The sequence below is a fragment of the Puma concolor genome, chromosome D4 (genome assembly GCF_028749965.1).
Source record: "Puma concolor isolate L17-30 chromosome D4, mPumCon1.1.hap2, whole genome shotgun sequence".
Classification (NCBI taxonomy): Eukaryota; Metazoa; Chordata; class Mammalia; order Carnivora; family Felidae; genus Puma; species Puma concolor.
In genome coordinates, this window is record NC_141679.1 from 86,068,326 (window position 1) to 86,085,491 (window position 17,166).

A 17,166-nucleotide genomic window follows, 5' to 3' on the forward strand; every position below is an offset into this window, starting at 1 on the left:
TCATCAAACGGGAAGGGTGTTCCGGTTACAGAGGAAACTACTGTCATCTCAGAGATGCACACTGGAAATATTTAGGGCTAACACAGGAAACTTACTTTCAAAGTTAGAGCAAAAAATACTTGTAGATCTATGGATCCCAGACGAGGCAAATACGGTAAAATGTTTACATGTGGTGAATCCAGAAGGCCGGTATACGGGCATACTCCTCTTTCAACTCTCCTGTGTGTTTGGGTGTTTTCGTAATAAAAAGTCTGGGGGCAAAGCCTTCGCTTTCTTCCTGCCTCTCCCTTTACTATGTCCCGCTGCACTCACTTCCCACAAATGTGACCCAAAGGTCAGTGATGGGACACGAAAAGAACATTCTGCCAGGTAGACGAGCAGGTATGCCCAACCTTCCATCTTGTAATGGAGGCGTCACGTGGCCCTGCCCACGAGCTGCCCAAAGAGGTGGTTCAGATGGGAGCCTGAAGCCGCAGCAGGGGGACTCTCCCATCATACACCATGCCTAGGAACTCATAAGGACGATGGCCAGGGCTGTCATCGGACACCAAGTAGGAGGTAATGTCCACAGTTTTCTCTCCCCGCGGCGTGGCCACACTCTGGGCTGTCCCCATCGTCTGTGAAGTGTGTGACACAGAACCTGTTGCTCATCGGACTCAGAAACCCCTCTACGAGCGCAGGCACCACACCCACCTCACTCGCCGCGGTCTCAGGCCCAGAGCCCGGCACAAACCGGGTGCCTGATGGAATGAACTAAAGCTTACGACTGAGGTTCTCTTTTCACAAGTTACAATAAAGTTGAGGGCCTTCCTCACAGCTGACCACAGACGGGGGTGAGGGGCTGGGAGGGTGGGCATTGGGCACACCTGCTGCCCGTCTTTCTGAGCAGCTGCCGTGGAAGGTAAGCAGGCGGCAGGCCCGAGGAGTCTCGGCCAGAACGCCTAAAGAGCAGACAGCTGGGATCAGGGGAGGAGAAACACAGGTGAGGCCAGAAGATAGGGGTGGTGGCAGACCAGCCCCTAGATCAGCGACAGATGTGACCTGGTCAGAACTGGGGATCCAGGTGAGCCTCCCCAGAGCAGCCTCTGAAACCAAGCACTCTCCCATGGGAAGGCCCTGGGGTGGGACAGCCTTCCTCTGGCCACTCAACGTCTGCCAGCCGGTAAAGGGGACCGGAAGAGGGGGGGGCTCCCTCTCTGACAAGGAGGAACCACCTAAGAGGGTGTGTTTTGTAACCGTTAGAGATCACAGAGAAGCACGCTGGGCTGGGGGTGGGCCTCCTGGGGCCCCGGGTGGCCAGCAGGCAGCCAAGAAGGACCTAGGGTGCCAGGTTCAATGCTCCCTTCCCTTCCAGAGATGCTGCCCAGGGCAGTCAGGGCTCAGGGAGACCTCTGGACACCTGGAGGTGGCAGACTTGCTGGAGGAGGGGACTTGCTGACTTTGTGGCTGTGGCCTTAGAGAAAGCCCATCACGGGTAAGAAGAAATGAAGGAGGAACTGTGCAGGTAGAAAACTGGTTTGTCCACGGGCATGCGAGAGGGCCAGCTGCGGCCCCTGCCCCTTTCACAAGGCCAAGAGTTAAAAGCTAGACTGTGGGATAACAGATTCAGTCCTGTGCTGACCCCGACCAACAGCAAGCCACCTAGCTCCCGGAGCCTCCCTTTGCTCTTCTGTGAAAGGGGCACAACAGTGCTACTGTAGTCAGTGGTCCTTGTCAAAAGACCTGGCACAGTGCCTGGCCCAGAGTGAGCGCTCAGTGAGGGGTGAGTGTTATTATCACGGCCGCTGTTATTGCGGGCCGTGTGCGCTCCCCACGCCAGCGAGCTCTGTGGCTGCTGGGATTTGCAGAGATGCACTTTACACAACGCTGATCCCCAGGGCCGGCAGACACAGCGTGACGGCAAGTAGGTCTCAACACTGCATCCGAAGCCCCCTCCTCACCCACTGCCTGTGTCCGAGGTCAGCATTCCCAGTCCAGGGGCTGCCATCTCCCTCCCACCCCCCAGCCCCGACCAGGAGATAGGATGGCCCGTGTCCCCCCCGAGGACGCAGGCCAGAGACTTGGCCTTGCTGTTTGCCACGAAAGAGCAAAACCACCGCAGGGTTCAAAAGGAAAACCTGGTAACTCGTCCCAGACGGTCCGTCCGCTTTATCAAAGCTGATTCCAGGGAGCAGCGTCCCCACCGGGAGAGGCCACAGCCTCATTAGAGAGTTCTGGGAACGTTGAAATGACCTGGCCGCCGCGCGTCCCGGGACAATTAGGACCGTCCCTGGGCCTTCAAAGGCGAGCGCCGTGTGCGTGCGCGCGTATGGGTGTGCGTGGGCGGGGATGTGCGTGTCTTCTTCCTTTAGTGACTTTTGGCTGTTTTTCTCTTCTCGGGTTTCGCCCCCACCAGCACCGGCTCCGTGCGTGTCCCAGCAGCCCCGTCTCCGACCCCCGGGACACCCCCAAAGGTCCCAGACCTGGCAAAACTTCCCCGGGGAGGTTTTGCCTGCATGTCCTTGGAACAGGCCCCAGGACGCCGCCCTGAGACACCCAGCTCGGCCAAAAGATGGGAACCATGCCAGCTCTCTGGCCAGTTCCTTCTGCTGCAGCTCCCCCATCATGAGTCCAGAATGCAAACTATTCCCCCACAGCAAACTCCCGGCTCTGGTTTCCGGATGCCTCCCTCCGAGGCTGCAGTCTAAGCCGAGATTCTTCTCCAAATCCCAAAGAGCACCTCCCCCGCCCCTTTCCTGTGGAATGTTTCTTACCCACGTCAGGAGGCATAGGCAGGGACAGTAACACGTTCCTCCGCACCCCTGCACGCTGCCGGGGCCTTAGTTTGAGAGGCGTCGTGCCGTCCGGAGACGCGGGCTCGTTTTGGGAATGCCCCCCCCCAAAACAGATCCAGGCCACGCAACACGGGCCTGCCCAGTCCTGCCAACGCTGCCGCCCGTAGCCCAGGCCCCTGGCACCATGGAAGTTTCCTGTAATCGATGACTCCACTTGTGAGACGCAGATTCTGACATCGGGCAATTATTGGAGGGGATCGGCATGTTGCTTTAAGTGAGAAGGCAAATTCTAGATACTTTTGTCATAACACCAGAGGAAGCAGGCGCAATATTTGCAAAATTGGAAACAGCCTTGGGTCTCAGCCCCTCGCTGATGGCACTCAGGTATTAATCCATTAAGGCAATCAAAAGAGCTTAAATAAAAGTCTGAAGCCTGCAATATACATGTCCATGAACAAGCGGTAAAACTTCCTGAAAAGGTGATTTCAAAGCCATATTGCCCACGCTTGGCAAATTGCATATTTAATTATTTTGTCAGTCCCTCTTTCTCCTCTAATCTTTGGGGAAAATGCCCTGAGACATACGAAACCAGTTAGGATAATTAAGGTACGATGGAATTAGGTGTCGGCTGATTTCTCAGAAAGATGCCATCCTCTAACCTGGTATGAGATGTGTGCAGGCCCCAAAAAGCAGTAACGTCTGTAATGTCTGCCTTTCTATGGAAAGATCAAAGGTCTTTTGCCCCTTTCAGGATGTTTGTAGAATTTGTTTCCCAATTATCCCACATTTGCGCACTGGGACATCCTAGTTAACTCTTTGATGGCACCTCTGGAATTGGGCCGTAATTGACATCAAGCTGCACCTCCAGGCTCCAGGCTGGGGGCCAAGGTTCTGATCTGGAGTCTATGCTCCTAGAGGAAAGAAGATGGATGGAAGATAGAAAGGGGGTAAAGGCTGAGGTTTGGGTCCCTTAGAGCCTGGCTGCCACATTCACTCAGTGATAAAGGACTCTCCATTATTCAGACTCGGCTGAACGCTGGTAAACTCCTCTGCTGTCACTCTGGTGTGAATTTGGGCTAGGATTTGGTCTTTGCATAGTTTTGCCATCTTAAGATACAGACACTGAATACACTCAACATGTTATTTTCCCACATCAGGATATTCTTGTCCAGAAAGAGGTTAAAAAGGGAGAAAGCCATCAAATATTTTGGAAAGGGGAGAAAAAGTCATCAAGATTTGAAGTTTTAGTTATGGCAATTTGAACCTAAATGTGATTGGGATAGTATGCCGAGGTAAAGTCAAATACTAAAAAATTTTAAAGAAAATATGAAGACTTTTCCTAGCACGTATTTCTTTTACTTTTTCACTATTTCTTCTTTTCAGGTCTGTCGGTCTTTCTGGACTCTGCAAATATTTTTTTCCCCGACTGCTTAGTTCAAATAATTGGTCTTGAACATCTTTGTCTTGGGTTAAGAGAAAGGGAGAAAGAAAAAGACCTAAATATTTATATGCCAATACAATGGCCCTCCCGGAAGTAATTTTTTGAAAAAGCCCTCAATAATTTGAAAAACGAAATACCATGGACTCAAGGAATCACATCCTAAGAGCTGCCCCAAGAACTGTGGTGGTCCTTTACCCTTTTCTTACCTTCCATATTATCCCTTAAAAATCCACCTGTGTCCCAGCAAATTTTTAATCAAGGAGATGAACTCCCAGAGCATCAGAGGGAAAAGTTTCCCTTAAGGCAGCTGTTTTCCATATTCTCACAGAGGACCCAGAAATCACAGAGGCAGCCTGTCGGCACTGCCGCGTTCTCTACAAACAACGAACTCAAAAATGACTCGTTTCCCAAGTAATTTTCATTGTGAAGAAGCCCCCTACAAAAATATATACTGAAAGAAAAATAGCGCATGGAAACGCATGTTCTACTCTTTGCAACAGTAAAGGGGTGATTATGGTCTCTGGCGTTTCCAAATGCTAACAGCAAGTGCTTCTAACCCGGGTTCCTGCTGCCTTAAAAGGCCCTGGAAGGTTCTGCCTAGGAGGGAACAGGCACCCCAAGCTGGGGAAAGGGCCCTAGAGTTGTCAGATTTAACAAGATGCAAATACATACCAAAAAAAAAAAAAAAAAGCACCAATTAGTATTTCAGATAAATTAGAAATTTTTTTTAGTATAAATGTGTCCCAAATATTACATTGGACATACTTATACTAAAAAATCATTCCTTGTTTTCGGAAATCCCATTTGCAAAGAGCACTCTGTATTTCATCTAACAACCCCAGCCCTGGGTTCCAAATGGGATACAGGAAGCAGAGCAGGGACATCCGAGTTTTCCCACCCAGAAGCAGAATTGCGCCCATTGAGAAAACACTGTTTGGGGTTGCGTCGGGAACAATGCTTGGCTGCCATCATCCTGCCGTGTGACTCCCACAGACCTATCTCAGTACCCCGGTTTTCTCATCCAGGAGTTGGGGGTTGGAGTGAGGTCTGAGGTTTGCAGGAAGGAAGCTGCTAGCTCTATGCCAGCCCTCAGGGGGCTTGGTAGCATCTCGCCTAGCCCTCCCTACACAAGCCCCCGTGTCCCTGATCAGAGGGAGGAAGCACCAGGCTGCTGATCACCCAGTGAGAAGACAAAGCCTTTGCTTAGGGCACCAGCTGAACACGGACACCCAGGAATTTTAGCTGAACTGTTTTAAAGCACCAATGTACTCATTGTGGGGAGACCTGGCACTTTGTAGGCCTTCCTAACACTGCACAGTTCGGTGCTGTTTTATTTTGATAAACTGTGGGAGTTGGGGGGGGTGCAATCATGACAATTTAGGGGTTTTGACAGCTGAAGGGCTTGACTTCTGGGTCTGGCGGTCCCTGGCCTATGTGGGTCCAGGCCTTCAAGATACAGGGGTTCTTGAAGGGGTTCCCCCAGACCCCTCACTGCTCAGTGAGCTTCGGGAAGTGACCTCAGAGGCTCCTGTTGGAGGCTTGCGATCTGAGAATGCCAGCCCTGCTGGGGTGATCAATGCAAATCATGTCCGTAGGGGAAGAGGGTACGGTTCTTCAAGGCCAACCTTCCACATTCTCTCTCTGGCTCCAGGCCCCACTTAGGAGCTGCTGTCCTGTTTCTTCTGACAGCGCCTCAGAGGACTGCCCTCCCTTCGGTCCAACTATTCCCTCAGCCAGTTCTTTCTCCTATCCCCCCTAATTCCCTCCTGCTGTAGAAGCTCTTCTGGTCCTGCTGAGCCTCCAGGGGGACAGAGAACAGCTGGTCAGCATCTGGTGCTCTCCATTAGCCAGGGCCCCTGCCCCCTGGGCCTTCCGCTCCCTGGGCGGAATAATCCCGCTTCCTCTAACCTTTTGGCTGGGTCCCGAGCCCCAGGGCTTTCATCATGTCCAGTGCGGCCTCTGATGCCCCTCCAGGCTCCTTAGCCCTCCTACGGCTTCTGCTGGGCCAGGCCGGGCTGACCGGCTAGGGCTGGGTCAGGGGGTGAATGACCCCCGCTCTCCTCCCAGCCCAGAGAAGTTGGGGGGGGGGGTGGAGGGGCAGCTGTGTCTAGGGGAAGGAGGCAGAGGTCAGGGCCATGCCAGGTTCTCCCACTGCCAGGTGAGCCAAATTTTTTCGTCTAGAAATTGGGGACCCTATGATCTCCCTCGAATGTTTGGTGGGAGGACACCAGCAGGGCATATGGGTAGAGCCCTTTGCTTCTGTTCCAGGCCATCCTGAACTCCTCTTCCTCTGTTGGGTGATTTGGGGCCAGTAACCTTGCCTCTCAAACCTGAGCTTCCTCACCTATAAAGGAGCGGTTAGGAAATTCTGGAGATAAACCTGCAACGTTCTTGGCCCTGCCCCCACAGCAAGAGCTCAGAAATGTTAGGATGTGTGTCGTTGGTGGGTGCTGTGAGCAGCGACAGTATCATTATTTGTCATCCCAGACCAGAAGCGTGCACATCCCAGAGGCCCAGCCCTGCCTCCCTGCACAGTCCTTGGTTGCGGGCCTGTCGGATTCTGCTGCCACCCCTGGCTGGGAAGCAGGGGTCTGCAAACACAGTGGAGTTAGCTTTCCCGCCTCAGTGCTCCCAGAAAGACCTGAGGAATCTCCCCTTTCCAAAAGTTTCCGTGGCCTCAGTGTGGTGCCTCTACAGGCCCTGAGGGTCAGAGAATGGCTGAATCTGGTGGTCCTGTCCCTTCCCTCCCTTGGGGTGAAGTGTATGTGCCCCAAGCCAGCATGGGCACCGAGCCGGCAAGGTCAGTGCTGCTGAACTCCAATGCTCAGCATTTACAGACTTGAACAAAAAAGCTCACAGAGTTTCTGGTCTCCGTACGGACCTCGGGTTCATGTCCCTCAGGAGACCCAACACTACATAAGGGTCCCAGAAATGCCAGTTGTTCAGGGTCCAGAAGCGGCATAAGCTGTCAGATTTAGGAATGAGCCCTCTGGTCCTCAGGGGTGGTTCGTCCTGGAAGGGGCTGCAGAGCCACGCCCTACCTGCACCGTCTCCCTGGGGCCTCTGTGAGGCTTGGGAGCCAGGAGCTTGGGGCTTGCTCTCCAGCTCTCGTCGAGGTTAGGAAAGAGCCACTGGCAACGTCCCCAGCTCCCCCGCTACATGCCGTCGCATCTGCAGGCACAGCTCTGCACCCAGCACATACCTCACGATTAATTTGGTGATCACAACTTGGAAAGGATCCCGGAGACTAGAACGCTATTTATTAAATGCGAACTTCTAATTACTTCGCGGAATGCCGATGAAACTGCTCCTTAAGTAATCTTTTTTTCTAGTGACTGAGCCGCAACGTATTTTTCTAGCAATTATTTTTAACATCCCCCCAAAGTTGCCCCGAAGATATGCAAAACACATTTCGTAGGAATCGCACTTAAGAGAGACAAGCTCTCTTTCCCCTCCATCTCAGTTATTAAGAAAATGGGAAGTCAAATTTGTCGATAATCACATGTCCGCAACAGATCCTACTGGGGGTGGCTCCCCCACAGCAACCAAGGAAGGGAAACCAAGAAATAAACCAGAACACATGCCTTCAATGTCTGTGTGTGTTTGCCATTCCTGCCAAGGTGTGTCAGTTCCAGGGCAGAATTTTCCTGGCGTCAAATGGCAGCGAGTCCCTGGCTCCCCCCAGGCTCTGCAAGTGGGCTGGATGGAGTTTAGAGCCGTAAGAACTTACCTGCAGGCGTCCCGAGGGGCAGGCTCGTCTCCGAAGCTGGCTGTGCCAGGGCTGGGCGACAGAAGGTGGAGGTGCGGCGTGTGGAGGCCCTTTGTGGACAGGTGCACGGGCCCATCCCTCTCCGAGGCGCTACCTGCGGTTTACTGGACGTTTATTAGAAGCCCACGCAATATCATGGAGCACCTGCAGGCAATAAAACCCCTTACATGTGTGAGGCCTTGAGGAAATTAACGGCTCCTCCCTGGGGATGCATATTTTGTGAAGATGTTTATTACAGATGAAGTGCTCCCGGGGTGGAACATTAACAAGTTGTACAGTGATAAAAGGATTTTTATCCTTTTTCGGTGACAGAAGTAGGAAGAAGGCTTTAACGGAATCCATAAAAGGCCGACTTCCTAATGAATTTTCTTAACTCTTTATTAATAGGGTCAGCTGAGTGGAGTCGGGGTCCTTGGACCGCTGGACAAGGGGGATGGAGACAAACGGGGGGCCGAGGGCCTGGAGGCTGGACAGAGAACGCACAAGAAGGGTCTGGGTTCGAATTCCAGGCAACAAAGACCATCTGAGAGCCGGGTGCATGAGGAATGCATTCGGCCCCAGGAAACTCATTTGGAGGCCCCTCCAGGTGATGGGGTGAGTCAGGCCAAAAGGCAGGTTCCAAACCCCTCTTTTTAACCCCCTGTTCCCCACTCCGGCCTGCAGGCCATTACCAAGATGAAAGCCCAGAGAATGCCTTTGGACCATGACTGCGGAATCTAATTGAATTATATGAACGCAGTTAAACGTCTGCTTCAGAGAGGCAGGGCTCACTTTCAAGACTGGATGCTTCAGGAGTTAATGGGCTATTTGAACAATACAGGCCAAGAGCCGAACACAGGTGGGCTGTGTTAATAACTTTATTTAGACCCGCTTTTTTTTTTCCCTTTGAGGCGCACAAGCCTTCCATTAATGCATTCATTAGAGTTTATGGCCGGGCTCTGGTTTTCTCCTAATGACACTATCCAGACCCGGCTCCCCGGCTAATTGAGGCCAGCTGCCCGGCTGCCCCGCCCCGGCCTTGGGACCCAGGGTGACCAGGATTAGCTGCTGGAGCTGGACCTGGGCCTGGGCAGGGCTGGGGAAGATAGCGGTTGAGGGAGCGAACCCTGCTGCTCCCCCGCCCCAGTAGCTACGGGAGAGAAGGGGTCAAGGGAGCCTGTGGGACACCCAGCCCCACCCAGGCACAGAGAAGGAACCCAGATGGGTGAGCTTCTATTCATTCCAACCCACCCCCCTTGCCATCTCCACTCAGGCCCCCTCCTGGCCCTCCTCCCCATTGCAGTCACACTGATGTTCCAAAAGGCCAATCAGATCCTCTCAGGTCCTGCTGAACAGCCGCTGGGGCTCCCCACTGCCCTCAGAGGAAAGTTCAGACTTTGTGTCGGCATTCGACGTTGCTTCTGTTGTCTCCAGCCTCATCTGTCACTCTCATCTTCCTGCATCCTGTGCCCATCCTCTGCTTGTTGTGAACCATAAGCCAGGAATGCCTCCCCTTTATCCCCATGGGCACCCCCCGACCTTCTCTCAAACCTGCCAGACCCAGTTCAAATGCAGCCTCCTCCAGGAAGCCTTCCTTTTCTGCCTGAGTCAGAATCCTATGGATGTGGGTATGTCTTATCATTGGCTCCCTCTGTCCACTAGACCATGAATATCCTGAGGGCAGGGTCCAAGTTCATGGTTATTATCAAAGTAACTGCAACACACTAGTTGTTCCCCTCGTCCAGCATTTACCGTATGCCGGGTGCTTTACGAGCATTAGCTCATTGAGCTTCCACAGTACCCTGGGAGATACAGTAATTGTCCCCATTTTACAGATGAAGAAATTGAAGCTCAAGGACAAGAAATCCCTTGCCCGAGGATACCCAGCTCTCTCATTTACCAGACCTCACTTCCCCTCCCCCATCGACATCATGGGACTGTAGCAGCGGTATGCTGGAATTGATCGATACCAGCTTGGAAGTGCTGCTTGTTTATTTTCAGGAATTCATTTTGTGAGCTGGTTGTTAAAAGCAGCCGCTGTTAGAAATTAAATTATATAGGGGCGCCTGGGTGGCTCAGTCGGTAAAGCATCCGACTTCCGCTCAGGTCATGATCTCTCAGTCTGTGAGTTCGAGCCCCGCGTCGGGCTCTGTGCTGATGGCTCAGAGCCTGGAGCCTGCTTCCGATTCTGTGCCTCCCTCTCTCTCTGCCCCTCCCCCGCTTGCACTCTCTCCCTGTCTCAAAAATAAATAAAAACATTTAGAAAAATTTTTTAAGAAATTAAATTATATAAACTTACAATTAAATAAGTGATATGAAAATCAAAGGTAATAAATACTCCAAACCCATCGATTCCTATAAATTCACTTCATTTTACTCTCACCGATGCTCTTGACATGGTCTCTGTCCATTGTCTCTGTGTTGTAAAACTACCATATGGTGGTAACTGAACATCCCTTCCCAGCTCCACGTTTGGTGACATCATGTTGGTAGCTTGAAATCAGCCACGGGGTCAAACTTTGTACCGTGGAAATTGGCAAACGGTACAAGTCGGGGTTGGTTGACTTGTTCTCCAGAGAGCCGCTGGTAAGACGTGTACAAACATACCACCAGATTCTAGAGACGAGTCAATAAAGAATCTAACTAGAGCCCTGAGCACAGGGCCTGGTACCTATTGGGCACCCAGTTAAAAGTTGGCTTGAAGATTATGAGTGGTGGTCATGGCAACAATGCCAACCATGTCATGCTCCCCATGTGCCACCCCCCAAACCTCTCTCCACCCCAGTTCTGTCTCCTGAGCTCCAGACCCACCTCGCCCCAGCTTCCTGGACACCTCCATTAGCATGCTCAGGAGCTCCTTGGAGTTGACACGTCCAGAATGGAATCTCTGACCCCCCCCGGGACTCCCCAGCTCAGTGAATGGCGTCTTCGCCCCCCAGTGGCCAGGCCATCCCTCTTGCCTCCACCCTGCCTGCCAATCCCCACCACCAGCCCTTCACCACTACCTCTTGCCTACACTGGGGTAACTCACCATCAGTGTTTGCCGATCTCACTTCCTCCAGTCCACACCCTTCCGATGGGCATAAGTCTAACCCTATTACCCAATCACTTGCAGAAGAAGGTCCAAGCTCCTCCCTATCACCTAAGGCTTGCTCCAGCCTCCTGCTGCTAACTACAGGTCCTCATCTCCCACCTCCTCCCTCGGTACATTCTGCTCCCTGCGATGCCAAACCGCTTATATTTATTGAGCACATTCTTCTGGATGGCGTTGAGTACTGGGGCTACAAGAGTGAACAAGGCAAAGTCTGAAACTCGCACTTTAGCAGACAAAAAAAAGTTAAAAATCATATATATATATCGGGACACCTGGGTGGCTCAGTCAGTTAAGCATCCAGCTTTGGCTTAGGTCATAATCTCGAAGTCTGTGGGTTTGAGCCCCCCTCGGGCTCTGCGCTAACAGGTCAGAGCCTGGAGCCTACTTCGAATTCTCTGTCTCCCTCCCTCTCCCTGCCCCTCCCCTGTTCATGCTCTGTCTCTCTCTCAAAATAATAAACATTAAAAAAAAATTTTAAATCATATATATATCATATGTGTTATGATATATACGCACACATATATATGTGTGTGCATGTATATGTGTATATGTGTACATATGTATGTGTATGTATACTATCAGGTGGCTTTGCTAGCATAGAGGAAAATAAAGCAGGATGAGAACAGAGAGTAATAGAAGGGGTTATTTCCTATAGGGGTAGAGGACAGTCTCGCCAATTGGTGACATTTGGGCAGAGACCAGGAGAAAGTGCAAAGGCCCTGGGTCGGGACCATTAGGGCTATGCAAGGAACAGCAATGGTTAGAATAGAGTGATCAGGTAAATTCAGAGAAACACAGGGCTCATATCACATCAGGCCTTGTTTGGGCCAAGGACTTGGAATTCATCCAGAGTAAGCTAAGAAGCCATTAGCAGATTTTCAGCAGGGGAGTCACAGGATGCACTAGGAGGCAAGTTCAGGTGTCCTGAGGAGACACGGGGGCTATGCTGGCTCCTCCTTCTGTACCTTGGCTCACGGTATCCTGTCAGCCTGGAATGGCCGGTCCCCACTTCTCCTTATCAAGTTAAGTCTAAATCCAGGGCCACCTCCTCCAGGAAGCCTCTTTGATTTCTCTCCCTGGGTTGGGTCAGTTAGCCCTTTCCCGTGTTCTCCCGATGCCCATTCATATCCCCCTCACTGCAGTTACCTCGCTGTTTATAAGGTCTCTCTCCTCGCCTGTTTCCCCAACAGCCAAACAGCAACTTAATTAAGTACAGGGCCTGGGATTCTTTCACCACAGGGCCAGCATACAACCAAGCCCAAAGGAGATACTTAGTGAACATGTGTTGACATAAACTAAAAGATACAACAATATTAACAGAGTGAATGCCATTCAGCAAAAACTCAAAGAATACCTTTTAAAGGGAAGCTTTGGAGCACCTGGGTGGCTCAGTCGGTCAGTTAAGCATCCCACAATTGATTTCAGCTCAGGTCGTGATCTCGTGGTTCATGAGATTGAGCCCCACTGCTCTGAGAATGAGGAGCCTGCTTGGGATTCTCCTTTTCTCTCTGCGCCTCCCCCATGTGTGTTCTCTCTCTCTCTCTCTCTCTCTCTCTCTCTCTCTCTCTCTCTCAAATAAACATCTAAAAAAAATAAAAGGAATCTTCTACAGGCTGCCAGAGATCTTGCACTGAACAAACAAACATGTTCCTACCCTCTTGAGTCTCCCACTCTAGGGTCTGGAGAACTTCCAGAAGTTAGGTATGGCCAGAGTTGAAGAGAGGGAGGGGGAATGGTGACAGCTGATGCAAAGTTAAATCATACTGCGTAGGCTAAAGAATTTGTACTTTATCCTGTAAGCAATGAGAAGCTGTTGAAAGCATGTGGACTAGCCAAATTTCAGTTCTGGAAAGATGACCCTAAAATGGCACCAGGCCCAGATGGCTTTATGAGCTTTCACAAAGAATAGATACTTCACATGCAATTAATACCTTCCAGAGAATAGGAAAAGATGGAAAGTTTCACTTATAATCCTGTGAAGCTAATACTAATCGGATACCATAATCCAACAAAGATAGCACATAAGCCCTATGGATCAATGTCATCTGAAATGTTGATGGGGAAGGGCGCCTGGGTGGCTCAGTCAAGTGTCTGACTTTGGCTCAGGTCATAATCTCGTGGTTCATGGGTTCAAGCCCTGCATCAGGCTCCACACTGTAGGTGCAGAGCCTGCTTGAGGGTCTAACTCTCTCCCTCTCTCACTCTGCCCCTCCCTCACTCATGCTCTCTCTCTCTCTCCCTCTCTCTCTCTCTCTCTCTCTCTCTCTCAAAAATAAATGAACTTAAAACACTTTTGAAATATTGATGGGGAAATATGAAATCCAACACTCTCAAAGAGAATCTAGTAGAACATGAAAAGTATAAGACACCATGATCAAATAGCATTTATTCTAGGAATGCACGTCCAAGAATGGATGGTCAACCTGAGGAAAAGCTACTTACAGTGTCCATTACATTCAATGCCCATTCTCAATTTAAATATTGTGGAGACTTCATGCTTAAAAATGAAACACCAGGTTGCTGACAAGGATGCATCTGTGACATCATCCTGGCCCAGGAGTCTTCCTCCTTTTGTCTTCATGACACAGACACACTCACCCTTCTCTTCATGGTCACCCCCAGGTGTTGAAAGTGGTACTCAGCTTACTAATCCTCACCTGAAGTTATTCGTGATTCCCAAACCACAGATTTAAACCATCCACTCCAAATAATCATGACATGCCAGGGAGCTAATGGGAAATATAAATACTGGGAAAGAAAGTATGACCATTTTCTTTTTTTTTTTTTTTTTAATTAAAAAAAATTTTTTTTTTTTTTATTTTAGAGAAAGCCAAGCAGGGGATAGGGGCAGAGGGAGAGAAGAGAGAACCCGAGGCAGGCTCCATGCTCAGTGCAGAGTGTAACATGGGGCTCAACCCCACAACCCTGAGATCATGACCTGAGCTGAAATCAAGTCAGACACTCAACCAACTGAGCCACCTAGATGCCCCAGTATCACCATTTTCTTTTTTTTTTTTTAATTTTTTTTTCAACGTTTATTTATTTTTTGGGGGACAGAGAGAGACAGAGCATGAACAGAGGAGGGGCAGAGAGAGAGGGAGACACAGAATCGGAAACAGGCTCCAGATCACCATTTTCAAATGAAGATGCTGTTTGCTACAAACTCGACACTTAAATAAAAAATTATTAGAACTAAAAACAGAGTCTGGTAAAACAGCTAGTGGTTAGATAAGCAGAAATAGCTTTCTATATTTCAGTGACAAGCAGTTAGAAAAAATCATGGAAAAAAATCCCATTTATAGAAGCCATAAAAAGTAGCAAATGGCTACAAATAAATATAACCAGAAATGTATAAGACCTATACAAATAAAACTAAAAACCTTTATCAAGGGACACAGTACTCTTGAATAACTGGATGGGAAGACTGTTTACCATAAAAATCTACAAAATGCTTATCTTCTCCAAAGTAATCTATGAATTTAACCCATATACAAACAAAAATCAGGAATTTTTTTTAATTAAATAAATCTGGAACTACAAATGTATTAGAATTACCAAAAATTTTTTGAAAGAAAGATTTATGAGGAAGGTTTGCTTATACAATAACAAAATATATTGTAAAACTATAGTAAATAAGTCAGGGTGCACCTGGGTGGCTCAGTCAGCTAAGCATCCTCCTCTTGATTTAGGCTCAGGTCATGATCTCATGGTTTGTGAGTTTGAGCCCTGCATTAGGCTCCGTGCCGACAGCGCAGAGCCTGATAGGGATTCTCTCTCGCCTCTCTCTCTCTGCCACTCCCCCAGCTCATGCTCACTTGCGCTCTCTCTCTCTCTCAAAAACAAACAAAAAAAAATTTTTTTTAATAAAATAAAATAAATCAAGAAGACACTGGCAGAGGAAGAGACAAGCATGTCAATGAGACCGATCCAAAAACAATGAGAAGTAAACAGAGCGAAACATATAATTCAAATCCATAAGGAAATAATGGAACTTTTAATAAATAAGTGAAAACATTAGGGAACCATTGGGAAAAAAATAAATTCAATTCCTACCTTCCATGAAAATAAATCCCAGATTTACTAAGGATTTAAGACTTACTTTAGAAAGGAACTTATTTAATTACCACAAGAAAATATTGCTGAGCATTTTTATAATCTTTTTTTTTAACGTTTATTCATTTTTGAGACAGAGAGAGACAGAGCATGAATAGGGGAAGATCAGAGAGAGAGGGAGACACAGAATCTGAAACGGGCTCCAGGCTCCGAGCTGTCAGCACAAGAGCCTGACGCGGGGCTCGAACTCACGGACCGCGAGACCATGACCTGAGCTGAAGTCGGATGCCCAACCGACTGAGCCACCCAGGCGCCCCGAGCATTTTCATAATCTTGAGTGTGGGGGAGATCTTTCCAATATGACTCAAAAGACCGAAAAACTTTTTTTAATTGCTATATTTAGCTACATAAAATTATAAAATATTTGCTACATATATAACAGAAAGAAGTAAACAAACTTACATATAAGAATCTCTTACAAATCCAAACATATGATAGAAACAATTCACATAAAAAGAAATTAAAATGGTCTGTGTATGTAAGAAAAAGTGCCAACCTCAGCCATGCTCAAAAACGGCAAATCAATATAACATCGAGATAGCAGGTTTTGCTCGTCAGATTGGTTAAAATTCAAAAGAATAGTAACACCCAGTGCTGATGAGGATGCAGGGAAAGAGACAGTCTCGTGCACAACTGGTGGGAGAGTCGACTGGTGCAGCCTTCTAGAGGAGGCAACATACACTAATTAACTGGCCTTCTAGGACTTTATCATGAAGAAACAGACAAGCTCCATGCACAAGAGTGTTCAGTGAAGCACTGTTTATAAATAGTGAAAAATCAGATACAAACTCAAAGTTTAGAGAAAAGGCTAAATAAATAGTTACACATGCATCCTAAGCAGCATTAAAAAGAATGAGGGAGACCTTTGTGTGCTGATACGGAACCACCTACAAGACTATCGTTAAACATGAAAAGTAAATGCCAAGCAGTGTATATAGGATGTTTGTAGTTGTGAAAAAATGTGTATGTATATGTATATGTAAATGTATATGTATACATATATGTATACACACACGCATACATGTATAGGCACAAACGTTCTAAAAAGATGTCCCCCAAATTGTTAACAGTGGATTGTTGTGGGGGGTGGGATATAAGCCATTTGTACTTCCAAATTTTTTATCTTGTGATTGTTTTTAATATACAAAAATGAGAAAGCTATGCCAAATATGTGTGTGTGCATTTTCACGAGAAAGCTGTCAAAAATTATCAGTTTACTAAAGCACAAATAACATGATACCATCTTTTTAAAAAAGTGTGTGTGTGTGTGTGTGTGTGTGTGTGTGTGTGTGTGTGTGTGTGAGTGTGTTTTGTATGTATCTGGCTTATTCATTACTTCATCTCACTGTTGGGCACAAAGTTGGGGCTTAATAAACATTTGCTGAACAAATCAAAATTTATATTCCTGGAAGATATATGTTCCTATTTTAAATGGTGCTGGTTCCTGGGTGATGGGACTATGAATAATTTTTATTCTATTTGTTGTTTTCCCCTAAAGTTTAATAGGTATTGTGTGCATTACTTTCATAACTTTTTTGATTCAAAAATAGAAGCTAATCATTACTCTAGAAAATTGAGTAACAGGCTGGTCAATGGGCCAAGTGGTCGAGGTCTGGGGCCACCATGGAATATGGGGACTGGAGAGGCCAGACGTCCTGGCATAGTCTGCCCAGGGCACAGTCCAATAAAGATCCCTTCCCCACTGTCCTGATTTCCATCCCAAACAAGCATCACACTCACCTGGAAGCTATAAAAACAGTCACACTGCCAAGTCTGGGCCCAAATCGGCCAGCTCTCTGGAGGTGGCCAAGGGCACTGTGGTCTGGAGCTTCCAGAACCAAGTGTGATGCCAGGGCACAGGCTAGCCTGACCATCAGGGTTGGATACTACTGCTTTACTGACATCCCACATTCAAGGCCTGTCATGACCTGGCCTCAGTTTACCACTCCAAAGTCAAATGGCACCTTGTCTCCCTTGAACCACATTCCCCTCTACC

General features: G+C 48.5%; 1 protein-coding gene and 1 long non-coding RNA gene across 4 annotated transcripts in view; one reads left to right on the forward strand and one right to left on the reverse strand.

Annotated features, from left to right (window-relative positions):
- MVB12B (multivesicular body subunit 12B) overlaps positions 1–4,223 on the forward strand; it is a 220,972-nt gene extending 216,749 nt beyond the window's left edge. The window contains exon 10 of the mRNA XM_086684035.1: positions 4,158–4,223. Within this exon, the coding sequence (XP_086540161.1) occupies positions 4,158–4,208 (51 nt within the window). The 3' untranslated portion in view covers positions 4,209–4,223. The remainder of the gene's footprint in view (positions 1–4,157) is intronic.
- Positions 1–8,164, reverse strand: part of LOC147575066 (uncharacterized) — a 54,729-nt gene extending 46,565 nt beyond the window's left edge. The window contains exon 1 of one of the 3 annotated variants that reach the window (XR_015243065.1): positions 7,946–8,164. This is a non-coding gene — a long non-coding RNA (uncharacterized LOC147575066). The remainder of the gene's footprint in view (positions 1–7,945) is intronic. The other 2 variants (XR_015243066.1, XR_015243068.1) reach the window with 2 other exon arrangements.
- Positions 8,165–17,166: the final 9,002 nt, after the last annotated feature.